The 27,565-nt window shown below is 42.7% G+C and overlaps 2 protein-coding genes across 4 annotated transcripts in view; both read right to left on the bottom strand.

Moving 5' to 3' along the window:
* The window catches only part of LOC139386357 (Golgi SNAP receptor complex member 1), a 53,966-nt gene extending 42,588 nt beyond the window's left edge, over window positions 1-11,378 (bottom strand). The window contains exons 1-6 of one of the 2 annotated variants that reach the window (XM_071131895.1): window positions 11,306-11,378; window positions 10,425-10,536; window positions 10,024-10,114; window positions 9,792-9,899; window positions 9,491-9,582; window positions 3,708-3,782 (exon numbers count right to left, since the gene is read on the bottom strand). In XM_071131895.1, the coding sequence (XP_070987996.1) occupies window positions 3,708-3,782; window positions 9,491-9,582; window positions 9,792-9,899; window positions 10,024-10,114; window positions 10,425-10,536; window positions 11,306-11,336 (509 nt within the window). In that variant the 5' untranslated portion in view covers window positions 11,337-11,378. Of the gene's footprint in view, window positions 1-3,707; window positions 3,783-9,490; window positions 9,583-9,791; window positions 9,900-10,023; window positions 10,115-10,424; window positions 10,537-11,234 lie in introns of both variants that reach the window. The other variant, XM_071131896.1, reaches the window with a different exon arrangement.
* Window positions 11,379-11,994: 616 nt separating this feature from the next.
* Window positions 11,995-27,565, bottom strand: part of LOC139385545 (carboxypeptidase D-like) — a 32,839-nt gene continuing 17,268 nt past the window's right edge. The window contains exons 7-21 of one of the 2 annotated variants that reach the window (XM_071130691.1): window positions 22,485-22,676; window positions 21,275-21,442; window positions 21,018-21,127; window positions 20,704-20,806; window positions 20,460-20,602; window positions 20,126-20,295; window positions 19,644-19,946; window positions 18,869-19,064; window positions 18,478-18,613; window positions 18,229-18,375; window positions 18,047-18,145; window positions 17,829-17,893; window positions 17,517-17,648; window positions 16,487-16,775; window positions 11,995-14,924 (exon numbers count right to left, since the gene is read on the bottom strand). In XM_071130691.1, the coding sequence (XP_070986792.1) occupies window positions 14,692-14,924; window positions 16,487-16,775; window positions 17,517-17,648; window positions 17,829-17,893; window positions 18,047-18,145; window positions 18,229-18,375; window positions 18,478-18,613; window positions 18,869-19,064; window positions 19,644-19,946; window positions 20,126-20,295; window positions 20,460-20,602; window positions 20,704-20,806; window positions 21,018-21,127; window positions 21,275-21,442; window positions 22,485-22,676 (2,486 nt within the window). In that variant the 3' untranslated portion in view covers window positions 11,995-14,691. Of the gene's footprint in view, window positions 14,925-16,486; window positions 16,776-17,516; window positions 17,649-17,828; window positions 17,921-18,046; window positions 18,146-18,228; window positions 18,376-18,477; window positions 18,614-18,868; window positions 19,065-19,643; window positions 19,947-20,125; window positions 20,296-20,459; window positions 20,603-20,703; window positions 20,807-21,017; window positions 21,128-21,274; window positions 21,443-22,484; window positions 22,677-27,565 lie in introns of both variants that reach the window. The other variant, XM_071130690.1, reaches the window with a different exon arrangement.

The raw sequence follows: 27,565 nt of genomic DNA, 5'->3' as shown, positions 1-27,565 counted from the left end.
TGTCCCGTTTTGGTCAGTATCAGTGGAGGAAAGGGAGAGTGAAGGGATGTTGAGGGGGGGGACCCTCATTCTCCTCTCTTCCCTCTGCTGCAACTGACCATCAGATGCAGGCACCATCAGCCCAGTAAAATAAAAAGCAAATTATTTAAATGTATGCTCACTCAGCTGTGCCTCACACGTACAATGGATCTATTACCGGTGTGATCATATAGCCTACCTCAATTTTTTAAATCAAATTTAAAAAAATGTCCAAAACAATACATTGGCAGGTAAATTTAAGCAAAGCCAATATGCGGTGATAATATATTGGGCCTATAGCTTACTGCACAAACCTCATTGCTACAGTACTGTTTTTAATTGGTTTATGTTGCATAGGCTTATGTTTTTAAAGTCATGATAAAAACAAATCTGAACAGTAGATCTCGGCATGCATTCTGACTCAGAAAGTGATCTTGACTCAGAAAAGGTTGGTGACCACTGTTCTAGATGATTCTGTACTCCTAACTTTGTGGCAACAGTTTGGGAAACGCCCTTTCACGTTTCAGCATGGCAATGCCCCCGTGCACAAAGCGAGGTCCATACAGAAATGGTTTGTCGAGATCGGTGTGGAAGAACTTGACTGGCCTGCACAGAGCCCTGACCTCAACCCCATTGAACACCTTTGGGATGAATTGGAAAGCCAACTGCAAGCCAGGCCTAATCGCCCAACACCAGCGCCCGACCTCACTAATGTGCAAGGGTGAATGGAAGCAAGTCCCTGCAGCAATGTTCCAACATCTAGTGGAAAGCCTTCCCAGAAGAGTGGAGGCTGTTAAAGAAGGGGGGGACCAACTCCATATTAATGCCAATGATTTTGGAATGAGATGTTCGACGAGCATGTGTCCACATACTTTTGGTCATGTACTGTACTTGAATGAGCACATTCAGTGCAGTGACTGGAAAAATACCATTCAGCTGTCATGTGCCCTGGGGGTATCATAGGCACCCCCACCCCATTTCATTTCAAGGGGCTTTATTGGCATGGGGAACATATGTTAACATTGCCAAAGAAAGTGAAGTAGATAATACACAAAAGTGAAAAACTAAAATGACACTAACGGAAGTTCCTCTCTCGCCACAGTTTAATGACAGGTCGTAAATTCCTTTGGACATGCAGTGTGTAGAGCGAGAGAACAAATAACTAGACTTGGCCAAACTCCTAATCCCCAAAATGAGAGAATGAAACATCTGTACTTCTGGGAATCGTCCGTGGACACAAAGGACAGTTATGACGAGTATGTTTCATTTGGTGATCTCGTGATCTCAAGGACAGGAAACACACATAACAGTATCTCTTAATGTGTACATTTCCCAGCTGTCAGGTTTACATCTAAATATTGTGAAAAGTATGTGATTAAACATGAAGTCATTTGTGAAAAGATGTAATGTGATGTTAACCTTCTAAAATGAGAAAAAAATGTGTTTTCATATAAAGGTAACCAAGTCAGTAACCACACCCACGAGAGCATAGACATTACGTCGGCGTCATGGACCGGCCCTTTTCTCTGAAGTGTATAAAACCACCCGTGACAAAATGTACATTTCATGCCAAAGGGACCCACGGTAAGCCGGACGTCTCGAATTGTTAAGATCACGCAAACTCCGGTGTTAGCTAAGGTTGCAAATGGTTGAATTTCTAAGACTAGAAAACATGCAGCGGATGCGACATGTTGAAATAGTTGGCACTACAACTCTACCAAAGGACAAGACCATACCACGTGGAATATTGGCTACATGGCTGGAAATGGTTCAACTCAGACTATCGATCACTACAGAATAAGAGAAAATCTTAGACATAATTACTAGTCTGCAGCTAGAAATTACTTAAGTCTAGAATGCGAATACCGACAACTGCGGAAGCATCTATCTATGAGAATATTTCCGAATGGTACCAACTACAACCACGAAAGACATCGTGACTTCTGGGAAAGTGAACCAGAGACTCTGATGAACCCTACAGGACGATCAAGGATTCCAAGACAAACATATACATTTCAATTATTCAGGAATGAGCGGCCGTTCATGTGCAATGGATTAGCATTTCAATTAATAGGTTATTCTGTTTGTCGTGAATCCATTTGGTCTTTCCCGCTCTCTCAGTCCCCACCCCTTTCCTTTGTCATCCAAGACGTCATATCGGCTTAGCCCACTAGGGACTTTTCTATCATTGTTAGTAACCATTATCTACTGTTGGTTTGTTATGCATTTCTGTGATTATTTAGTTAGTAAATAAATAATTAAGCCAATTTGTATATTGCTGATAATGTAAACTAGGGTTCATGCAGATAACCAATAATTTTACGACGTTCAGATGAGAATGAGAAGGTAAAGAATAATTAATGACTGAAATGTAAGAGATCTTTAGATCGCTAAGAGTTCATTCGGAAGATGGAACTCCTTAAATAAACATCTCCGTGGTGCCCCAGGTTATTAATGAGTTAATTGTTGCGTGATTTAATTCAATCACGTAATCAATTAAACATTAGGTAATCGATTTGATAAAATAGCACGTCATTAATGAGTCACAGGCACGACAGCCATTTTGTGACAGAACAGTCAGACGGTTTCTTCTAATGAATGGAGGTTTGGGGTGTATCTGGAGAAACTGCTATTTGGGGGCCAATTCTTTAGTGTAGCCATGGTTTGCAATGTCTCCCTCCTGACACTGGCCATGACACATGTAACGCTGTAGTTAATTGTAGGTCTCTGTCTTTACACCATGCTGATACCCTGTGTGAGGTTGAATGGGCTGTCTCTAACACCTCTGCGCGCCACACGCCAACACAGAGGTAAACAAAGAATTAACCCTTGAAAATTAGCGCGCCATGCCAGTCCATTCAAGTTGAGGTAAATGATAAAATTACAGTTCTATTGCTGTGTTGCACTGTGTGGCGTTTATGGTCTGATTGAACGAGAACAACCTTACTGAACTCAAATGTATAGTTGTGCTATGACTGAGTGTGTGGTGGAGTTTGACCTTTAGGAGTTATCGCCTTGATATTTTAATAGAAGAATAATACAGGAATTTTTTATTTTATTTATGAATTATTAGGACTAAATTACCCTTTACCTTAAATCTATTTTTTTCTCTTACATTTCATTTAAACAGATCATTAACTTAAGCAGCCAAGTTGCTGTCTACGGGGAAAAAAATAGCCAGAAATGCCAGTGAATCAAGATGACACACGCTGATTTATACACCAAAACATCCTTACCCCGAGCTCTATCTTTAAAATGAAAAACTCAAACAGCTTCTCATCTGTCTTGTTAGGGGAAGAAGTGTTTAAGCAGTGCTTAGCAAGCAAACAGCAAGAGCAGGGAGATCATTTTAGAGTTATTCAAAATGCCTAACTGGGCCCATCAACATGAGTTATCCCAGCACTGTGCTGCTCGGCAGACTGCTATTGGTCTGGTTACTGGGAAGTAGCAGCTCTTCTGAGAACTGATACAGCTATGATAACTGCTCTGGGAACAGCAAAGACACTGTACTTGGAATTACCAGAAGCAAAAAGCCAACTTGCTTGTAAGAATTTCAGAAAAAGCTTGACAGAATAATTGTGAGATGACAGTATGGGTACTTGGAGAATATTGCAAGATGAAACTGCGAAGTAATCTGGTCATTTAGAGTCACAAAAAGTCAGGAGCGGTGTGTGTGTGTTCGTTCTTACTTTCTCAGGTGTTCATGCTCCTTCAGAAACAGTTCTGTTCTTCTGTTGTTTACTCCTGAACCACTCTTGTATGTCCTGTTGGACAGAAAGAGAGAATGGGTTTAATTAATATGACACACAAACTACTCAAGATGACATCACTGCTATGACCATATTAAATATTTACTGAGACATGTTTCCTGATTAATCTAAGGTATTACCAAATTCAGCCACGATTGTATCAAACACAACATCTATGGGTTCATCAATGTGACCATTTAAAACAAGGTTTGTCTATGCAGCTAGTCCAAGCAGACGGGCACAGTTGGTAAATGAACTCCTCCATGTATAATAGGAGGCCAGACATGATGAGGTGGTTTAAAGAGCCAGCTATAGGACTGCAGTAGATGTACAGCTCTTTTAAAGCAGCCTGGCCTGAATGGAAAACACTGAGGATGGTTTCTCCTGCTGTCAACATCACCATGTAAAATTAACTCACTGACTAAGAAGTCACTCTGGATAAGAGTGTCTTAGTCAGTTTAACTCTACCTACAAGTACATATTACCTCAACTAACCGGTGGCCCCGTACATTGTTCCGGTACCCCATGTATATAGCCTCACTTGTTATGTTACTGCCTTTATAATTATTTGTTACTTTTATTTTCTATTTTTTACTAAACACTTATTTGTCCAAAAAAAATCATCATAATAATCTTGAAACTTCTTAAAGCATTGTTGGTTAGGGGCTTGTAAGTAAGCATTTCACTGTAAGGTCTTCCTTCACCTGTTGTATTAGGCAAATGTGACCAATAAGATATTTGATTTGTGAAATGTACACATTTTTTGTCGCAGTGGGGATGGTGACAGGTCGCTACTGTGCTGGCCAGGGGCCTCATGATATTATCCCAACACCGAGGTGCCGATACAATATGTATTAATATGTATTTGATAGTGCGATTTTATTACGATGGAGACAAGAGAGCGTGAGAAAATGAGTTTTAAATCAGTGATGGAAATAAAAGTGCTGAAGACATGCTGGCTTACTATTTTAAAAGAAGGATGGAGAACAAGCTATAAGATGAAAAATACTGGCGTTTTGCGCAGGTACAGCAGACTAGCGCTAGCTGACGCTAACCAGCTATACTTGGAAACAAGTCGATACTTGGAGTCAAAGTATTGTTATATCATCCAAAATAATATTGCGATATGCAACTAGCAATTTATTTTCGCCATCACTGGTGCTGGCCCGGAGTGCTGCTCCATAGCTTAGTGTGTGTGTGTTGGCCAGGGTGATCTGTTGACCCTGCTAGGGCCATATAGTTGTGGGAGAAGTACAATAAATGGATGACGAGGTAGTAATGGAGCTGTCCACATCTCAGAGGGATTGGCTGGTCATTCCTACAGTAACAGTGTTAGAAGGCTTGCTGGTCATTGTGCTAACGCTAGTTAGCATTGGCTCGCAAAACTACCTCCAACTTCCTTCAAACTGGACACAGAGACATAAAAATGATATCCACCAGTTCATCCGACTCTGGGGAAGTAGATACCAAATTCAGAAGAATCCTTTAAAGATGGTTGGAGCCATGTGTGTGTGTGGTATGGTTGTAAACAGAAAGAGCCCTGATCTTGACTGCTTACTTAAGCAGCCACACACACCCAGTCAGGTATGCAGAAGATCTACTGCCACCTGGTGGGCAACAGGGGAATGTGTGCTACACAAGAAAGACACCACTCAGCCCCACATGCTTCAGGGTTTCTAGAACCATTTCAATAATGGTTAATTAAGTTTGAGCTGAAATAAATAAATAAATATTTATTTCCGCACCTTGGAGGTTTGTGGTATATGGCCAATATACCACGGCTAATGTGTCGTTGTCGCATTGCGTCATGCCTAGAAACAGCCATTAGCCATGTAGGCTACATGGTGAACAGTATAGACTTAAGCAATAAGGCCACACAAATATACCACACATCCTCGGGCCTTATTGCTTAAGTCTATACTGTTCACCATGTAGCCTACACAACGGCACACTGTTGATTAGGCCACTCACAGAGAAACCCGTCGACAGCTCCTTAGCGCTACTCTCAATTCCCACTGCAGCGGGTGCTATAGGAAGTGGCTGCTGGACTAGCTACAGGCTGTAAGCCCATAAGCACTTTATTGATGCTCTCCTTCCTCTCCACTGACCTGGGGAAAGGAGAGGCAGCCATTGTTTGAATACTAGATCCAGGAGGGGATGAATGCATAGAATCAGAATACTAATAGTAATTGAATAAGATCTCTATGATCAAATGTCTCTGCTGTAAACAAGAAGCTTGACTTTGACATCTAGCCACTTACATAGCAAGTTAGAAAACCGAATGCATAGCTGGAGCCCTGAGCTAGATATAATTTGACATCTTAGATTTCTTATAGTTATAATTAACTTTGTTATAATCCTACCATCGGTATACGGTATATCGCCCAAGCCTACTAGAGGGGGAAGATCCAAGGTGGATAATGTGTTGTCATGTTGGCAGGGATCTTTTAAATATACTTATAGGGGGATTTGGCATTGTCTGGTTACAGGAAGTAATACATCACTTAAGAAATAATGCAAACCGTATTGATAAGAGTACGCATGATTGCATGGTGAACTTATAAAACAGCGCAACATACTATATTGATTCAAAGAAGCCCAACAACATTACAGTGGAGTTTGACATAAGCTAAGTAACTAGGATGGCCACCAAACAAACAGTTGCAAGCTGCCACAATATTGATTGACATAACATTAATTGATATATGGGAAGTCTCATAGGACACCATTGAATGACACGAGGCTGAAAATGTGCCAGATCGGGTTGCCAAGATGACTTACTAATACAGTCCAAGGTCTGTATGAAGCTTGAACATACTGTACAGTAAATGGGTAGGAAGAACAAGAGGATACAACAGTTATTGTACTAGAACAGATGGCAAATTATTTTTAGTCAAGTTAGCCAAGCAGCAAAGAAGAAGACAAAATGACTATAGGTCTATTTTATAACGACTGTATAGTATCATGTATTGCTGTATCAGAAAAACTGAAATGGCCTTAGAACTTGTGGAACTTGACAAAATGGACAACTGTTACAGAATAGTGGCGAAGCCTCCCTGTGGTGCCCTGACAGACTACCACCTCTCCCTCTACATTCCATCACTTTCTCCCTCAGATTCGCCATTTCTCTGAGTTTCATGGAAATGGAAACTGAGTCTCGACATCTGCATGACTGGCTGTGTCTCTCAACTCAATGCTTGATAGTACAAGACAATAGGGGTTATTGTTAGCTTAGTGCTGATGTATTGATAATGAGCACTGTCGTTAGCTTCAGTAGCTTGGCTATTAGTGTGTTAGTTCAGCCTTAGTACGCCACAAGATTCAAGCACGTGGGCTTTGAAAGCACTACAACACCAGTCTAAATCCTTGAGGAGCAGCATGTACAGCGCCTTCGGAAAGCATTCAGAACCCTTGACTTTCTGCATTTTGTTACGTTACAGCCTTATACTAAGGTTGTGTTACACTAAAATGTATTAAATTAAAAGTCCTCCGCAATTAACACACAATACCCCATGACAGAGCAAAAACAGGTTTAGAAAAGGTTTGCAAATGTATTGAAAATAAAAAAACAGAAATACCTTATTTACATAAGTATTCAGAACCTTTGCTATAGACTCTAAATTTAGCTCAGGTGCATCCTGTTTCCATTGATCATCCTTGAGCTGTTTCTACAACTTGATTGGAGTCCACCTGTGGTAAATTCAGTGGATTGGACATGATTTAGAAAGGCACACACAGCTGTCTATATAAAAGGTCCCAGAGTTGACAGTGCATGTCAGAGAAAAAATCAAGCCATGAAGTCAAAGGAATTGTTCGCAGAGGTTGTGTGTAGATTGCGGGTATTTTTTAATTTATTTTTAGAATAAGGCTGTAACCTTAAATGTGGAATAAGTCAAGGGGTCTGAATACTTTCTGGAGGCACTCTTTGTAGTATCTCATTTCCCAATGTGTATGTTAATGCTTACAGTACATCATACACCATGTAGGCTACATGGATCAGAATGCATACAATAATAAAAATGCTCCTTTGGGGACTTTAGTGATGACTAAGACAGGATAGGAATACCACTAAAACAAAGCTCACATTCCCATCACATTGTGTGGGTGGGCAGTAATGTTCTTTTATCAAGCAGAACAATTATAAATTCAGTCCACAGCCAACAGAACAGTGAAAGGTTCATTCCCAGGCACCATGAGGTTTGGTTTATTGTGGAGCACAAGGAGAACACACATGACTGTATGGAACAACAGAGAGCACTGATGCATAAGGCTATATGCTTATATAAAGGAGGGGGTGTGTGTGCTCAATAGGAATCCTGCAGTGATCTTGTGGTGCGGCCTGATGCATCTTATATAGATCAATAAGCCATTAGAACACAGACAATAGTCATGGTCTGGTTGCCTAGCCCTCATTTAAATCTCCTCATTCACTACCAAACCAATCAGTGGAGCACTGAGCACCTTCTCTCTCATTGGAGGCCCATGGGTGTAGGCTGGGTGGTAAACCATAAAAATAAAAAACTGTATTCATTCAAGGACCGGTTTAGATTTTTACTTTACCTTCTATTAAATAACTGCAATTGAATCCAAAAACAGTCAAAGGGGAGAATAATTATTCTCATAAAGGAAACCTGATGAAATACAGGCAAAAAGTGACAGCGACAACAAATTCGCACAGGAAATGACAAAATGTAGGAAAATGTAGTAAGTGAATGCTGGAATTCAACAAATAACTATGGAAATGGGAACCATTGGTCGAGTACCAGAGGTTACAATAGAGGATTTTCATTCCTATGCAATGTTCTACAAATAGGACTATTATTTTTTTTTTTTAATGTTTTACACAAATATTGAACCTTTATTTAACTAGGCAAGTCAGTTAAGAACAAATTTGTATTTACAATGACGGCCTACATTTTAACAGTGGGTTAACTGCCTTCTGTGAATGACAGAGTTTTACCTTGTCAGCTCGGTGACTCGATCTAGCAACCTTTCGGTTACTGGTCCAACGCTCTAACCACTTAGCTACGTGCCGACTACTTCACTGTCAGTTTTGTATTCCTATTATTTTTGGTTGAAGTTTATTTGAACAGTATAAAGCAATCAGAATGGAGAAAGTTCATTAAAACTACTAAGAATAAATTTGTTGCCATGCACTACCGCTAAGCCTATTTAGAACTTTTTTTAATCAGAAACATCAAATACCATCAAAAATGTGAAAACTACAGTAATATGATAATTTGTATGCATGGGTATGAGGTAAGTGAGGTAGCTACGTACATGGGTTGGGGTAAAGTGACTAGGCAACAGGATAGATTGACAGTAGCAGCAGCGTATGTGGTGAGTGTGAAAGTGCCTATAAAGAAAGTTTCAATGCAGCGTTTTACCCTTTCATTGTATATGCCTTCGTCACCCTGCCCGAAGTGGATGAACTGTCACTACAACATTTTTTATTTAACTTCAACATCTAAACAGCGTACAGGACTGGTATTTTATTTTCACTGTTACATGATCAGGGATTTGAGACGCACATGAGGGTGTGTTCTTACATAGAGAACCATAATATTCAATATAATCATATGTTTTATCAAATCGCCCTTTTCAGTTGAAATAGTCGAACCCAATCTGTTGTTTCAAGTCAGTACTTGTTTCAAGTCAGTACAACGTTTTATGGTAAGACAGGATCTATGGAGGGATGGCTGGCTGGAGGGAGAGATACTCACTCAATGTCTTTCCGGACAGACCCCAGCAAATCTTCTCTCTCCCGGATGGCAAGGAAGTTGGCTTTGGTTTTGTGGGATTCGTGAGTGTAGTCCTAGGGTACAGCAACAAAAAAAACAGGAGTTAATTAAGGGAATGAAAAACCATTAAACATGGATGTGAAAATGATGCATGCAGAGCTCAAGATAGGACTAAGTTCTGAGAGAGGAATAGGCGAGAGAGATGGGGAGTGAAACAAAGAAAGAGCGAGAGAGAGGGAGGGATAAAGAGAAAAAAATTGAAAGTAAGAGAAGACAGACGGACCTGCAGAATGTCTCTGTGTCTCTGGAGCGTGTGCATCAGGGCTGCGTTGAGGGACGTCACCCCTGGGGTGCTGGTGTACTCCGCCATCTTGTCGTTCACACCCGTGAGCTAAGAGACACAGCACCGTCAGTACACATACACACAACAATGCTGAATACTACTTGAGGACCAAAATCCATTCTGAAATGTCATAACCTGCATACAATGATAATTACTTGCTGGGAAGTCTTACTTTGGCCAGCAGCTGTTCAATCTCCACAGACATGGTCTCAAACATTCTATCCTGTGTCGAGTTGTTGAGGAGGGGAGTAGTATCCGAGTTGCTATAGGGCAGAAAGGAAGAAAAGGAGGGAGAGAAAGACCATTAGGACTAGCAACATGTGAGCTTGGTGGAGGTACTGTATCACCATATTTGTAACACCTATCAGTTATTTTAGATCCATAAACACCAAGAAAAAGCACGTTTAAAGGAGAATCTCCATTGAAAGTACTTTTTAGTCCAGAAGGCTTAATCTCGGTTCTGGGAAACTGTCCCCAAAGTTGTAGTTGTAGTGGCAGGCCTCATGTGTAATGTAGGACCTAGGCCATAGGGGAAGGTGTTAGGGATAAAAAAGGAACGGGTCTTAGTCTTACCTGTCTCCTCGACGGCCATCTCTGGAGCTGCTGTAGCTAGTACACAGTTTACTGAAGGACACCAGCTTCAGATCCAGCTCATTCTCCAGCTGCCTGGCCTGCTTTCGCAAATCTGGGATGTGCAACATACATAAACACACACCGTTTGGAATTGAGAAACATGGTTGGCGTCAACAGCAACGTACGTCTACAGAAAGATTGTAATCCAAATAGCTGAAATCAGTCATTAAATCAGATGTCTTGCTGTCTTTCTCGTATCGAAAGTTAACGAACTTTAACATACATTCAGATGTTTATCTATATAATAGTGGTAGGTAGCTACGGTTCGCTAAGTGGAGACAAAAAACAACCAGGCAGCACTCTAATCACCCTGCTGCTGTTGACAATACAACTTTGCTGGCTAACCAACTACTTTAGTTAGCTAGCACAAAAACAACTTTGCTTAGGTTGGCTTATCATTTAGCTAAATAACTACTGTTAGCTAGCGAGGTGAAACTGAAATCACATAGCTAGTTAATCAACTCGACAGCAACCTAGCTAGTATACTAACTATTGTATACAACTAATCTAAAATAGCTAGCTACAACCTAAAGTATGCATAGCTATGTGAAACTAGCTGGCTATGCTAACAAACATTAGCTAGCTAGCTGACGAAGTTAACATTACATCGGTGAACGTTTCACTTGCTAGCAAAAGCTTGTTTTGCTAGCTAGCTAACTGAGCTCTTAGACAGGCCACCCAACCCAACAGCGTGACGATTTGCTCCAAATTTGACAACACTTTTGGCCTGTAAACCCCGTTATAATTTACCAAACATCGTTGTAAATGTATCCAATGGCTCTGTCTGATCGCACCCTAGTTGTGCCAGTTTGCCACCTCACCTTCCCAGTAGTTGCTGCTTCCTCCTGCCATTTTTGTCCAACGTCATCAGCTGACGCACGGCCCACGGACTGTACTTGAAAACTCCTACAACTGTACACTACAACAGCGCCTCCCCGCGCTGTTAACTAGTCATGTGCAGCTTCCATTGACAAACTGGTCAGAACCTTGGGAACAAAAAAAGCAGTGTATGTATAGCCTCAAACAGAGGAAAGAGGAATGATTTTATGAGAAAGACAGCTACAGACCACACCTGCCAGCAGAAGAGAATGTTGCCGTTATAGACTTCTTTTCATAAGCTGTGTCGACAGAAGCAATGAGGAATGTTGTGAAACTGGTCCTATTCTTGCTCTACATTCTTCCCCTCCCCATAGAAATAAAATGGTAAATGCTAGTAGTCTGCAACACAAACAACTGCATTGACATCTCAAAATCCAGCCTATTAAACTGACTTAAACAAAATCTGCAGTAACACATTTTTAACCTTTCACAGCAGCCACCATGCAAATTGTCTTCATTCAAAACATTAATTCATTGGCTGTCCACTAGTGGCAATAGTGGGTCAATAGAAGATGCTAAAATGTAGAATCTGCATTAACATTTTTGCTGCAATGTTGCTGCTGAATGACATCTCTGAGAAGAGATTAGTGTAGAGTCAAACCAATACAACGAATTAGGACATAAAACCATATTGAAAGAAAAGTATTTATTTCATCAATGTGTCTTGAAGAATGTTCATGTCAACATGGTCTGTCATATGGGGCTCCCGAGTGGCGCAGCGGTTTAAGGCAATGCAACTCAGGGCTTCCCTACAGACCCTGGTTCGATTCCAGGCTGTATCACAACCGGCCATGACTGAGAGTCCCATAGGGTAGCGCACAATTGGCCCAGCGTCGTCCAGGTTATTGTTTGGCCGGAGTTGGCCGCCATTGTAAATAAGAATTTGTTCTTAACTGACTTGCCTAGTAAAATAAAAGGTTAAAATAAAAATAATCACCACAAACAAAGTAACAGGTTGGTTTGTTATGAAATGTGTGTTGTATTGTCAGGGTTAACTTGAATTGCACTTATTTTTCTCACTCAAATACACTTGGCAACAGTTCATTATCTACAATCAATTCAGTTTCATATAAAAAGAAACAAAAATAACCATTTATATCAAAACACCAACATCCATTCAGAAAACACACGCTCTCCAGCTTTCTCTCTCACACACACACAGAAAGTAAAACAAAAATAACTTAATTTCTCCCCCTCCCCTAAGATTAGCTGGCTTCGCTACAATATTGATTATGTGCAACAGAGATGTAAGCTAGGAGTCAGTCACTCCTGTAGACTGGTGGTCCTCCTCCCTGGTCCTGAATAATGAGTACATGGTGTACAGGGTTTTGTTCCAGCCCAGCACTAACACACCTGATTCAACTAACCAGTTACTCAATAAGACATTGATGAGAGTAGAATTGGGAGGGTCAGTGTTGGCCTGGAACAAGTCTGCACACCTCATACTCCTCATGACCAGGGTTGGTGACCACTGTTGTAGAGGAAGATGCCCTCCTCTCTAAACAGTCCTGCCACTGCTGGATGGTTCTAGAGCAGACATGTTGCACCTTTTCAGTAATGTAGGGCTGCCATCTACCATAAGGATTTGATAGAATTGTATTATATCAGATGTACAAATAAATCATGAATGAATGCATGAAAAAATTTTTACAGCAAAAAGAGAAATAAAAGTAAATTACAACTAAATATACATCTATGTTGCTGCTGATTATTAAAGCATGGGTAAGTAATTAGCCATCTTAAAAGGTCATTTTAAGATATGAAACATTTTAAACAAGCTGGTCTGTGAGTAGAAAGAAAAAAAGCATACATATTCTTTAAAAAACTGTTTTTTTTTTAAAAGAAAACCATCCATTTGTAATCTACAGTATTTGCATCTATTTCAAAGTGCTTTCCCTGAACAATTAAATGGGGAATCATGTATTTGTATTTAACATACAGTGCTTGTAGTACAATGCATAGAGGGCCTTGTGCTGTATGTCCAAGAGGGCACATGAATAAGCAGAGGGCAATAGAAGTGAAAACACATGCAGCCTGTGAACCCAGGCCCATTGCAAGGCTTCTGCTCTGAGAGTGCATCATTTAAAATACTCAAGAATCCTGGATGACTATTAGGTCTTCCATAGCACCCGAGTATCTGATGGATCACAGATTATAATCTGTACTAGGCCATAATCTGGAGAGATTCTAATATATTTACTATGCTTCTAGTACCCACACCACCACGCTTCTGTACTATAGCCCTACAAGAGAGTGGGGTGTCTAACTCTACAGCATCCAAGGCACTGTGTTTGATGCTCCCTCTGAAAGATTGGCTAACTAGACTGGGACAACATTGACAAAAACCATGAGAAACTTCCATTTCTTGAATCATTTCAAATTACTGTAGTTAGTGTATTCCTTGGTACTAGTTCAAAGTATAAGTATCAAATACATATGGACAGGTTGATGAGTGGTTAGCTGCATGTGTGTGTTGCGTGCATGAAAGAAAAAAAAAAGGTTTCCCAGCTCCACTAGGCCTTTAGTGTGCATCCATGAACAGAGCCAAGCAGGTGCTGATTTGGACGAGTCATCTTGGACACCAGCCATAGAGGACAGTTGTAGACTCTGAAACACCTCTCTCTGGTGGGCTGGAGGACAGGCAAATAGGACCTGGGGAATCTTATAGGAAAGGACAAGAACAAGCCCTCCCTGCTCCACCTCTTCCTCCCTTTCCCTCCAGTAAAGCAGAGCCACAGAGCACAATACCAGCCAACTCAACAGTCACAGGGATGGGCAGTAGAGCAATTCAACAGTAACAGAGTGATGCTGAGACTAAAGATTTCTCATGTTTAAAATGTATGTCAAACAAAAACCTCTATCCTCAACTCTATCCACTCTAACTATTACAATTTCCACTGAACATTTTACAAAAACACATTGACATGAAGAACAGTGCAGATGCAAATTTTGGTAACAGAATGACGGCACCAACTGCACAAACCATCATTCTGTTACTAAACTTTGCATCAGCATTGTTCTTCAAGTAAATGTGTTTTTGTAAAATGTTCTATGAAAATTGTTAAAAGTAGTGCATAAGAGTTTTATGGTGTCCAACTTCGCAATCATTGGTTTTTGTTTTAAAGTGAAAAATCTGAGTCTCAGCATCACTCTGTTAATGTGGAATTGCCCAGTACTAACAGGATCGTATTCATTAGGGCACACCGTAGCAAAATGTTTTTGAACAACAGATAGCAAAAACAAGCGTTTCTTGTTGTCCCTTCCCTGTTTCCGTCTGTTTGCTGCCTAACGAATACGAACCAGGTTGGCCGTGTATGTATGTGGGATCTCAGAGTTTGTCGGCGTTGGTGTAGAGTGCATCTTCATCACTCTCACTCTCATCCTGGAACTCATTGGAGAGCAGGGATTTCTTGGAGCCCATGGACGTGAGGCGTATCTCATCCTCGTAATCGTCACGGTGCTGCCGCAGCCGGTGGAAACCATCCTTTTGCTGGTTGGACTTAGCAGAACACACGCACCAGATGATACAGGCTGTCACCACCAGGGCCGTCATGGAGGCCGCTGTAGGGAAGGAGAGACGAGCATGAGGTTATTTGGAAACTATTCAGACCCCGTGACTTTTCCCACATTGTTACGTTACAGCCTTATTCTAAAATTATTATTATTATTTTTTAATCCCCCTCAATCAATCTACACACAATACCCCAAAATGACAAAACAAAAATATGTATCAGGGGGGAAAAAAATATATTACATTTACATAACTATTCAGACACTTTACTCAGTACTTTGTTGAATCATCTTTGGCAGAGATTACAGCCTCAATCTTCTTGGGTATGATGCTACAAGCTTGGCACACCTCTCAAGCTCTGTTAGGTTGGATGGGGAGCGTCGCTGTACAACTATTTTCAGGTCTCTCCAGAGATGTTGATCAGGTACAAGTCCGGGCCACTCAAGGACATTCAAAGACGTGTCCTGTAGCCACTCTGGTGCGTTGCCTTGGCTGTGTGCTTAGGGTTGTTGTCCTATTGGAAGGTGAACCTTCGCCACCGCATGATGCTGCCACCACCATGCTTCACCGTAGGGATGGTGCCTGGTTTCCTCCAGACATGACGCTTGGCATTCAGGCCAAAGAGTTCAATCTTGGCATCATCAGAACAGAGAATCTCGTTGCTCGTGGTCTGAGAGTCTTTAGGTGCCTTTGGTAAACTCCAAACATGCGGTCATGTGCCTTTTACTGAGGAGTGGCTTCTGTCTGGCCATTCTACCATAAAGGCCTAATTGGTGGAGTGCTCCAGAGATGGTTGTCCTTTTGGAAGATTCTCCCATCTCCACAGAGGAACTCTGTCAGAGTGACCATCGGGTTCTTGGTCACCTCCCTGACCAAGGCCCTTCTCCCTGATTGCTCAGTTTGGCCGGGCGACCAGCTCTAGGAAGAGTCTTGTTGGTTCAAAACGTCTTCCATTTAAGAATGATGGAGGCCACTGTGTTCTTGGGGGCATTTAATGCTGTGACATTTAATGCTGCAGAAATGTTGGGGTACCCTTCCTGAGATCTGTACCTGGACACAATCCTGTCTCGGAGCTCTACGGCCAATTCCTTTGGCCTCAAGGCTTAGTTTATGCTCTGACATGCACTGTCAACTGTGGGAACTTATATATACACACAGGTATGTGCCTTTCCAAATCATGTCCAATCAATTTAATTTACTACCAGGTCGACTCCAATCAAGTTGTAGAAACATCTCAAGGATGATCAATGGAAACAGGATGCATCGGAGGTCAAGTTTGAATACTCATGACAGTGAGTATGACAGCCCACTTGGAGTTTGCCAAAAGGCACCCAAAGGACTCTCAGACCATGGCACAAAACAAACGTGTCCTAAAAACCTACAGCATTTAACTTATTCACCTTGTTATACTCCCTACAATAGTCCCCGGGCCGACTAGGTGAAAAATCTGTGGATGTGCCCTTGAGAAAAGTACTTTACCCTAATTGCTCCTATAATAACAGCGTCTGCTAAATGACAAAAATGTTTTTTTAAAATGTAATTGTCTGCAATCATCTGGCAACATTACATAAAAGGTAACATCTCCACGAAACCCATTTCTCCTCATGCTTACCTGCAGTAGCCACAACAAACTCCCGGGGCAGGCCAAAAATGCGGTTGTCCATGTCAAACTCAATGATGATGGAGCTGGCGGCTTCATATGACGACACAACCACCTCCTGCCGTTGTTGCTGGTAGCCATCAGCCACAGCCTCTATGTTGTGGTTTCCTGGTGCCAGAAGAGCATGGAAGTAGCCTCCCTCTGCAGTGAACACTCTCACACCCCCGTTCAACACGATCATGGCCCCCACAATGGGCTTCCCACTCTTATCCTTTACCACGCCACGCACACCTTTATGGACCTGGGAGATAGACAAAATACAGATTGAATGTAAAGTACACAGAACAGAAATTAAGTAGCCATGTCCGAGCCAGAACGGCCGATAGGGCAGGAGCCTATATCCTGTTACTGTAGCGTAAAGCAGCTTGATGTGCAGTACAAGTACAAATCAAATGTAAGAAGGGCTATATAAATACATCAGCTGATATCTCAAAGTGCTGTACAGAAACCCAGCCTAAAACCCCAAACAGCAAGAAATGGGGTAGAAGCACAGTGGCTAGGAAAGGCCAAAACCTAGGAAGAAACCAGGCTATGAGGGGTGGCCAGTCTTCTTCTGGCTGTGCCGGGTAGAGATTATAACAGAACAGAAGTACACACTCTAGCAAAGATTTTATAAGTAAACCAAGATGGACCACAGCCCGTTGTTTCAAATGGGAACAAATTAGTCATAATGGATGAAATATCTGTCTCAATATCTGTGACGCTAGTCTATCGCAGGAAGACAGACATATTTTTACCTTGTCAGCATGGGGATTTGATCCAGCAACCTTTCAGTTACTGGCCCAATGCTCTAACCACTAGGCTACCTACCGCCCTAACTGTGTTTGACAAATGCGTTTGATAAGTAACCAAATCGGAGTGCCGAAATGCATTCATTAATTATTATCAAACACACTCAATAACTCTTATCAACGCATTTGTGAACTTATTTCATGCATTTGTATCACATGGCCCCAGGTCAGAGGTCAAGGGTATTACTGACCTCCACCAGCATGCTAAGCAGTGCCTTCCTGTTCTCAGCCCACAGCGTGGCCAGCTGCACGGCCGGGGGGAACAGACAGCAGCCTGTATACACCGTGATCTCTGGACAGTGGCCAAAGTCCACACTGAAGTCCTGGAACACAGACATACACACAGATCAGAAGAGGCATTTTGGTGACCAATAAATATAGTCCTGTCATTCCAGGACTCAACCAGCAGATGCCTCTTTGGGCCCAGGGTGTCAGAACAACCCTCCTCCTGAGACAGGTATAGCATTAGATAGCATTAAGAAGCAGGGGTTGACGGAACCTACCTTCATGCTGCCCATGTGACTTTGTCTCTCTGCTGCCCTGAGTACTCCATCTGGGATGTTACCCACTGAGTAGAGAGGATGAGAAGAGGAGGCTGAAACAGAGGTGTCAATAGATATATAGAAGCTATCTATCTTCTTTTCCAATTCACCACTTCCTTTTAATTCACTATACAGTCTATAGGTCACAGTGGTCTATTAGTGGTGCTGTTGGTACATACTTTGGTCATTGCTTGAACATCCTGTATCCCCCAGGTGCATCTTGGGATGGTTTCTGGCATAAACATTGGCCAGGTACTTCAGAGTTTCCTCATTTTCAACTGAAAAAAAGTACACTATTAGTTAACTATTTATTTGATAGTTTTCCCACTAAAGTATTCTATTTGGAGCCCTATGCTCCTACCTGGCTGTACAGGCTTGTCGTAGGGGTAAGTGGCCAACAGGGAGCCTCCATCCAGGGCTACAGAGAGTGTGAAGCCCCTCTCTAAGATCAGGTCCATCACTGCCCTGGTCTCTGGCTGAGCCTCCACCACGCGCTGGGAGGCATTACCTACAACAGCAGCACACACAGACAGGACACCATCAGACATGTAAGGGCATGCAAGTATACACGCACAAAACATCTGTCTATACACAAACAGCAGGTACTGACCGAAGAAGTCAGTGTCCAGATCTTTCCCGTGTGTGTTGGTCATGCCCACAGTAGAGGTGCACTGTTTCTCTCTGGCCAGCTCTCGTCCATCTGGGTTGATGGAGGGAAGGATGACGATCCGCGTCTCGTTTATCAGCTGTGGAGAGGAGAAGAGGGAAAAGGATAAAGAGGAATGATGGGTAGAACAGGACATCAGTGATATTTAATGAGAGCTTTTGTATTTTACAACATCTCTAAACTTTTTAGAAAGTGTGGTAGATCAAGAAATCCACATGATGAATATTTTGCCATTTCAAGGCAACACAACTAACTGTGCAAGGGTGTGAATAATTTCACTAGGTAACGTAGTTATGATTGGTGTAGTAAAACCATCTCAGTTAAAACATCTCACCCTGGTGATGGTGGGGTTCTTGCCGTAGTTGATGCAGAGGAAGGCAGCGAACTCCAGCAGCAGCTCTGTGCCCACGGGGGCGTTGCCATGGATACCTCCCACCAAGCGGATCTTGGGCTCGGCCGTTTCAGGCTCGTCTGGTTTGTTGGAGATCTCCAAGGCCCAGATGGTCCTGTACTCCACACTCTGGCCCAAACTACACAGAAAAATGCATGTTATTATCAGTTCCACTGTAGATAATATGGTCACCTAGCAGACTCTTCTGCAAAGAGACGTAGACCGTAATTCAAACCATTTGGAGAGGTTTTGGGGTTAGCCATTAGAAGTACAGGGGAGGTGGTAGCCTAGTGGTTAGAGCGTTGGGCCAGTAACCGAAAGGTCGCTGGTTGGAATACCCAAGCCAACAAGGTGAAAAAAACAGTCGATGTACCCTTGAGCAAGGCACTTAACCCTAATTTGCTCCATGGGCGCCGTACTACTATGGCAGACTCTGTAAAACAATACATTTCATAGCACCTATCTAGTGCATGTGACAATACATATACATTATTTTTTTACATGACGAGATAAATTATTTTGATTAAGTGCAGTTACACTAGTGGTTAGAGGTCAGAGTTTGCCTATGCAGGGAGGTGACATTTGATGCGTTTAGCTAGGAGGTCAGTGTTCATAACTCAGGTCTACTTGTGCAGGGGGTTCCTCTTGGGAAAGTTGAGGTTTAGAGGTTAGTTATCAGGTTAGGGTTTAGAGGTCAGGGGTCATAACTCAGGCCTACCTATGCAGGGAGGTGATCTTGGGGAAGTTGAACGTCAAACCCCTCAGGAACTCTGACAGCTCTTTGTAGCGTCTGTATCTGAAGCTGCTCTCTGTGACGGTACTCTGAACCAGCTGCTCCAGCCCCTGGCCCAGAGACAGGTCCTTAATGAAGCTCTGGAACACCTCCTCTGCAGGGTCCTGGGTGGCCCTGGGGTCCATTGGGGCCTGGCCGTTGGGATCAGAACGCATCCGTGTCAGACGGAAGTCTACCAGCTCCACCCCCTCCTCTGGCACTGTGGCATAGATCTTTACTGAGTTATACCTGAGAAGACGGGGAGGGAGGGTTAGGCCACAGAGGTCGTTCATTCTAGTTGTTCTGTTTCTATGGGTTAGTGTGTGGTTACCCTGCAGATCAACAGGGTTTTTTGGACCGGTCTTGGGTCTACATTTTAAACAAACCCTCAAATTTATCTCAGTTACTACTACGGTCCTGTCTCTCACCCCTGTGCGGAGGCGGTGAGGTGGTACGTTCCAGGGACCAGAAGTCTCCAGTAGTCTCCAGCTAGGTGTGTTGTGATTTGATGATCGATCTCCTCCACCGTGATGGTGGCATTAGGGATGCCTGTACCATCTTTAATGTCTATCACCATGCCCTTCACGCCTCTGTGGACCTACAGAGGCACACACACAATGAATACCTCAAATACAAGTTGGTGCATTTGAGACAAAATAAGTAGGTAAGACAGAGGAAAAGAGAGAAAATACACGTACAATTTTTTTACTAATAATAATTGAGAGAGAGAGTGTGTGAAGGACTGCATGTAAGTATGCTGACCTGGTGGATGTACTGCAGTAAGGCTCTGTGGTTCTGGTCCCAGTACAAAGGCAGGTGCTGGGCCTTAGGGTACTTCACACAGCCCAACTCTATGGTCACCTCAAAACAGTTAGTGTTCAGGTAGTTCCAGTCCTGCATCCCACCTGGTGAGAGAACACAAAGAGAAGTCAGATACACACGCACAGGTACGCAGACATACAAATTGTTCCTCACAGTGTGTGAATTGGAATGAGAGGGCATGTACCGGGAACATTGTACCAGTTGGCGCCGTTGGTGATGCCGTCCTCAAAGAACTCTGATCGGTAAAGGTCCTCACAAGGGTGTCCTTTGTGCATGAGAGCGTTTTCCTGGACACACACACACACACACACACACACACACACACACACACACCAAATGCAATGCAATAAAAACAGCAGAATTGAAACAGTAAACGTATCTTCTGTCCAGTGGTTTTATTAACAGAATTAAAATAGTTTACAACTGAATAAATGTATTAAAAAGTTACATTAAATGGACTGATATAAGGACCAAAATTGTGTGTTGAAGTCCACTGACCTGAGAGTAGGCTCTGGCCACTTGTTTAAAGACCTTGTCATCAGGACACTTGCTGTACTCCGTACGTCCCTGCTTGTCATCATCATATGGGTAGTTGACCACCAATGACCCTGTGGTGGGCAGAGAGGAAATATTCAATGAGAATACAGTATATTACTAAAATGATAAAGCTGTCCTCCAAAGTGGGACAATATGTTGGTGGCAGGCCAACATACAATTTTTAGAAACATTGAAAAATGGGGGAGCTTAGGGCTTACCTCCATGTAGGTTGGCTGAGAGCACAAAGGGATTACTCTTGAGCCAGTTCATCACAGCGATGGTCTCTGGCTGCCTGGGTTCAGTGATGGTAGTAAATTGGTCAGGAAAGTTACGGTTCAGGTCAAAGTTGTTACTATTGTTGCGTCCCGTGTACCCTCTGACATCACCTGCGAGAGAAAATAAACAGAAAACAATACAAAACACATGATACCTATATCTCAATCCATTATACAGAGACAACAGAAACAGATAATTCTCATGTCACAGTACCCAGGTACCAAAACACATGATACCTATATCTCAATCCATTATACAGAGACAACAGAAACAGATCATTCTCATGTCACAGTACCCAGGTACCAAAACACATGATACCTATATCTCAATCCATTATACAGAGACAACAGAAACAGATCATTCTCATGTCACAGTACCCAGGTACCAAAACACATATTTCCATGGCTTCTTTTATTAATAGGGTAGTTCCACCTTAAATATTTCCCCGGTGATCAACTTCCTGTTTATAAAGTGCTGGGGAAAACAGCAGCACAAGTAGCTGAGCTAAAACTAGACCTATGTTAGAGGAAATGTGAGAAGATCTACAGGGCAAATAAGGAAGCTAGGCAGCAAAAGAGAAGAAATTCCATTCAGAAGTATTTCAAGGTCTCAGTCTGACACTTGACCTACAGATAGTTTCTGTTAGCATATTCAAGGTCTGAACACTTTTTGTTCACAGGCAGAAAGTTCTTAAAATTATATAGAAATTCACCATGTCTAATGTGTATTCCTGTGATATTTTAGTGACTCAAACAATACAACAAAATCTATGGGGTAAAAAACCTACCTAAAATGTTTTTGCAGATATGCGCTAGTTTATCAGGACATTTCTTGCATTTCTTAAATGGCTCTCTAATGTATGCAATGACTGACATGACAAGAGGAACTGATGATGCACTACCCAACCTCAAAACCTGGTGCATTCTACTATTACAACTCTCAAGAATAAGTTGAAAGCCGGACCGAGTTCCTTAAGAAAAATAAAACTTGGGGGGGCAGAGTTTGGGAACCACGGACTTCATGCTACCGCTGATCATGTTAAATACCTTCTTTTAGAGCTACACTGCATTTTTCTTCATCTGGCATGCGTACAGGCAACATTTTCACAAATAGACCCCCCCCCCCCACACACACACAGATGTCCTCTCTTACCCTCCCTGGCGATCTCATAACCATCTGGGTTCATGGAAGGCATAATGTGTATCCGAGTCGTGTTGACCAACTGGGTGACCTCAGGGTCGCTGCCATAGTTATGGCACAGGTACTCAATAAGGTTGAGGAGTAGCTCGCGTCCCACCACCTCATTTCCGTGCATGTTAGCTATGTACTTGAACTCTGGTTCACCTGAAGGAGAGGGGAGAAAAGAGCGGGAAAAATAAATTCAAAAAGTGTTAGAGTGCTATTAAAAGAGAAGTAGGGCAAAGTCAGCTGAGAGAGAATGAGGGCGGAGGTCTCCTGAACAAATTCACTCAATTAAACTAAAGCACACCAATGATTTTAAAACCCTCCTTATCCTTGCAGTGCCACCAAATATTGAAAAAACACAATGCTTTAAAAAGGGCCTGCTGATATGAGTGAGTACACCACATTCAAAATCAAATTTTAGTGGTCACATACACATATTTAGTATATGTTATTGTTGGTGCAGTAGTATCTAACAATTCACAATAAACATCTAAAAGTAAAATAATCAAATTGAAAAAATATAAATATTAGGACAAGCAATGTCAGAGTGGCATTGACTAAAATACTGTAGAATAGAATGCAGTATATAGTTGAAGTTGGAAGTTTACAGACACTCAGGTTGGAGTCATTAAAACTCCTTTTTCAACCAATCCACACATTTCTTGTTAACAAACTATTGTTTTGGCAAGTCGGTTAGGACATCTACTTTCTGCATGACACAAGTCATTTTTCCAACTATTGTTTACAGACAGATTATTTCACTTATCACAATTGTAGTGGGTCAGAAGTTTACATACACCAAGTTGACTGTGCCTTTAAACAGCTTGGAAAATTCCAGAAAAGGACGTCATGGCCATAGAAGCTTCTGAAAGGCTAATTGACATCATTTGAGTAAATTGGAGGTGTACCTGTGGATGTATTTCAAGGCCTACCTTCAAACTCAGTGCCTCTTTGCTTGACATCATGGCAAAATCCAAAGAAATCAGCCAAGACCCCAGAAGAAAAAAAATTGTAGACCTCCACAAGTCTGGTTCACCCTTGGGAGCAATTTCCAAACGCCTGAAGGTACCACGTTCATCTGTACAAACAATAGTACGCAAGTATAAACACCATGGGATCACGCAACCGTCATACCACTCAAGAAGGAGATGCGTTCTGTCTCCTAGATATTAACGTACTTTGGTGCGAAAAATGTGCAAATCAATCCCAGAACAACAGCAAAAGACCTTGTGAAGATGCTGGAGGAAACAGGTACAAAGTATCTATATCCACAGTAAAACGTATTTATATCCACAGTATCGACATAACCTGAAAGGCAGCTCGGCAAGGAAGAAGTCACTGCTCCAAACCGCCATGAAGCACGGGGGTGGCAGCATCATGTTGTGGGGGTGCTTTGCTGCAGGAGGGACTGGTGCACTTCACAAAATAGATGGCATCATGAGGGAGGATAATTATGTGGATATATTGAAGCAACATCTCAAGACATCAGTCAGGAAGTTAAAGCTTGGTCGTAAATGGGTCCTCCAAATGAACAATGACCCCAAGCATATTTCCAAAGTTGTGGCAAAATGGCTTAAGGACAACAAAAGTCATGGTATTGGAGTGGCCATCACAAAACCCTGACCTCAAGCCTATGGCCAATTTGTGGGCAGAACTGAAAAAGCGTGTGCGAGAAAGGAGGCCTACAAACCTGACTCCGTTACACCAGCTCTGTCAGGAGGAATGGGCCAAAATTCACCCAACTTATAGTGGGAAGCTTGTGGAAGGCTACCCAAAACATTTGACCCAAGTTAAACCATTTAAAGGCAATGCTACCAAATACTAATTGAGTGTATGTAAACTTCTGACCCACTGGGAATGTGATGAAATAAATAAAAGCTGAAATAAATCATTCTCTACTATTATTCTGACATTTCACATTCTTAGAATAAAGTGGTGATCCTAACTGACCTAAAACAGGGAATTTTTACTAGGATTAAATGTCAGGAATTGTGAAAAACTGAGTTTAAATGTATTTGGCTAAGGTGTATGTAAACTTCCGACTTCAACTGTACATATGAGATGAGTTAAGGAGTATGTAAACATTATTAAAGTGACCAGTGATTCCATGTCTACATACATAGGGCAGCAAACTCTAAGGTGCAGGCTTGAGTAACCGGGTGTCAGCCGACTGACTAGTGGTGGCTATTTAACAGTCTGATGGCCTTGATAGAGGCTGTTTTTCAGTCTCTCAGTCCCAGCTTTGATGCACCAGTACTGACCTCGCATTCTGGATGGTAGCGGGGTGAACAGGCAGTGGCGCGGGTGTTGATGTCCTCGATCATCATTTTGGCCTTCCTGTGACATCAGGTGCTGTAGGTGTACTGGAGGGCAGACAGTGTGCTCCCGGTGATGCGTTGGGCAGACCACACCACCCTCTGGAGAGCCCTGTGGTTGTGGGCGGTGCAGCTGCCATACCAGGCAGTGATACAGCCTGACAGGATGCTCTCAATTGTGCATCTGTAAAATTGGGAGGGTATGAGGGGCCAAGCCAAATTTCTTCAGCCTCCTGAGGTTGAAGAGGATCTGTTACACCTTCTTCACCACACTGAAATGGTCCACCACAGACAGATCGTCAGTGCTGTGTACGCCAATCAACTTGAAGCTTTCCACCTTCTCCACTGTGGTCCCGTCAATGTGTACAAGGGCGTGCGCCCACTGCTTTTTCCTGAAGTTCACGATCAGCTCCTTTGTTTTGTTAACGTTGAGGGGAGAGGTTAATTTCCTGGCACCACTCCACCAGGGACCTCACCACCTCCCTGTAGGCTGTCTTGTCATTGTTGGTAATCAGGCTTACTATGGTTGTGTCGTCTGCAAGCTTGATGATTGGAGTTGAGGCGTGTGTCATGGGTGAACAGGCTGTACAGGAGGGGGCTGAGTACACACCCTTGTGGGGCCCCTGTGTTGAGGATCAGTGAAGTGGAGGTGTTGTTTCCTACGTTCACCACCTGGGGGTGGCCAGTCAGGAAGTCCAGGACCCATTTGCACAGGGCGGGTTCAGACCCAGGGCCCCAAGCTTGATGACGACCTCTATGGTGTTGAAGGCTGAGCTATAGCCAATGAACAGCATTCTTACATAGGTATTCCTCTTGTCCAGGAGTTGTAGGGCAGTGTAATGGCGATTACATCTCTGTGGATCTATTGGGGCGGTAAGCAAATCATAGTGGGTCTAGAGTGTCAGGTAAGGTAGAGGTGATATGATCCTTAACTAGCCTCTCAAAGCACTTCATGATGACAGAAGTGAGTGCTACAGAGCGATAGTCATTTTGTTCAGTTACCTTTGCTTTCTTGGGTACAGAAACCATGGTGGACATCTTGAAGCAAGTGAAGACAGCAGACTGGGATAGGAAGAGATTGAATACGTCCGTAAACACTCCAGCCAGCTGGTCTCCGCATGCTCTGAGGACGCGGCTAGGGATGCCGTCTGAGCCGGCAGCTTTGCGAGGGTTAACACGCTTAAATGTCTTACTCACGTCGGCCACAGAGAAGGAGAGCCCACAGTCCTTAGGTGTGTTATTCTCAAAGCGAGATGTGGCTGGTTTTCCCTTTGTAATCCGTGATTGTCTGTAGACCCATACGTCTCGTGTTTGAGCCGTTGAATTGCGACTCCACTTTGTATTTGTTCTGACGTTTTCTCTGTTTGATTGCCTTATGGAGGGAATAACTTCACTGTTTGTATCGACTATATTCCCAGTCACCTTGCCATGGTTAAATGCGGCGGTTCACGCTTTCAGTTTAGCGCGAATGCTGCCATCTATCCACAGTTTATGGTTTGGGTAGGTTTTAATAGTCCGTGGGAACAACTGTATCTGTGTATACATCAATGTTATTATACAAGGCTACCCAGAACATATCCCAGTCCGTATGATCAAAACAATCTTGAAGCATGGATTCTGATTGGTCAGACCAGCGTTGAATAGACCATAGCACAGTTACTTCCTGTTTGAGTTCCTGCCTATAGGAAGGGAGGAGCAAAATAAAAGTTGTGATCTGGTTTGCTGAAGGGAGGGCGGGGGAGGGCCATGTAGGCATCCCGGGAGAGAGAATAGCAGTGGTTGAGTATTTTCCCAGCGCGAGTACTACAGTCAATGTGTTGATAGAAAGTTTGAGGAAAATGCTCCTGAATCTTATGTTAAAATCCCAAGCCACAATAAATGTGGCCTCAGGATATGTGGTTTCCAGTTTGCATAATGTCCAGTGTAGTTCCTTGAGGGCCGTTCTGGTATCGGCTTGATGGGGAATATACACGGCTGTGACTAACCGAAGATAATTCTCTGGGAGGTAATACGGTCTGTATTTGATTGTGAGGTATTCTAGGTTGGGTGAACGAAGGACTTGAGTTTCTGTACGTTATCTCAATCACACCATGAGTGGTTAATCATGAAACATACACCACCGCCCTTCTTCCCTAAAAGTTCTTTATTCCTGTCTGCGCTATGTACTGAGAACCCAGCTGGCTGTATGGACGGGGACAGTATATCCGGAGAGCCATGATTCCGTGAAACAGAGAATGTTACAGTCCCTGATGTCTCTCTGGAAGAAGATCCTCAGCCTGAGCTTGTCTACTTTATTGTCCACAGACCGAACATTAGTGAGTAATATAATTGGAAGCGGTGGATGGTGTGCCTGCCTCCTGAGTCGGACTAGAAGTCCACTCCGAATACCTCTTCTCCGGAGTCTTGGAGCAGCCTATGGGAAAAGTTCAATTGTCCTCAGGGTTGCGAACAAATAATCCAATTCGGGAAAGATGTATTCCTGGTCGTAGTGCTGGTAAGTTACCGCAGCTCTGATATTACATAAAGCTGGAAATAGCTTTTGGATAACACAAAAATCGTTCTGGGCTAATAGTGTAAGAAATAACACACAAAAAATAAAATACTGCAAAGTTGCTTAGGGGCTAGAAGCAGAACTGTCATGTCTGTCATCGCCATCTTGCTATGAAGCTACTAGATAATTGGGCCGAAGCAATAATATCAGGATCATCTTAAGGAAGAAAACAGCAGAACTGC

The sequence above is a fragment of the Oncorhynchus clarkii genome, chromosome 27, assembly GCF_045791955.1.
Source record: "Oncorhynchus clarkii lewisi isolate Uvic-CL-2024 chromosome 27, UVic_Ocla_1.0, whole genome shotgun sequence".
Lineage (NCBI taxonomy): Eukaryota > Metazoa > Chordata > Actinopteri > Salmoniformes > Salmonidae > Oncorhynchus > Oncorhynchus clarkii.
This window is presented reverse-complemented; position numbering and strand designations above follow the sequence as displayed.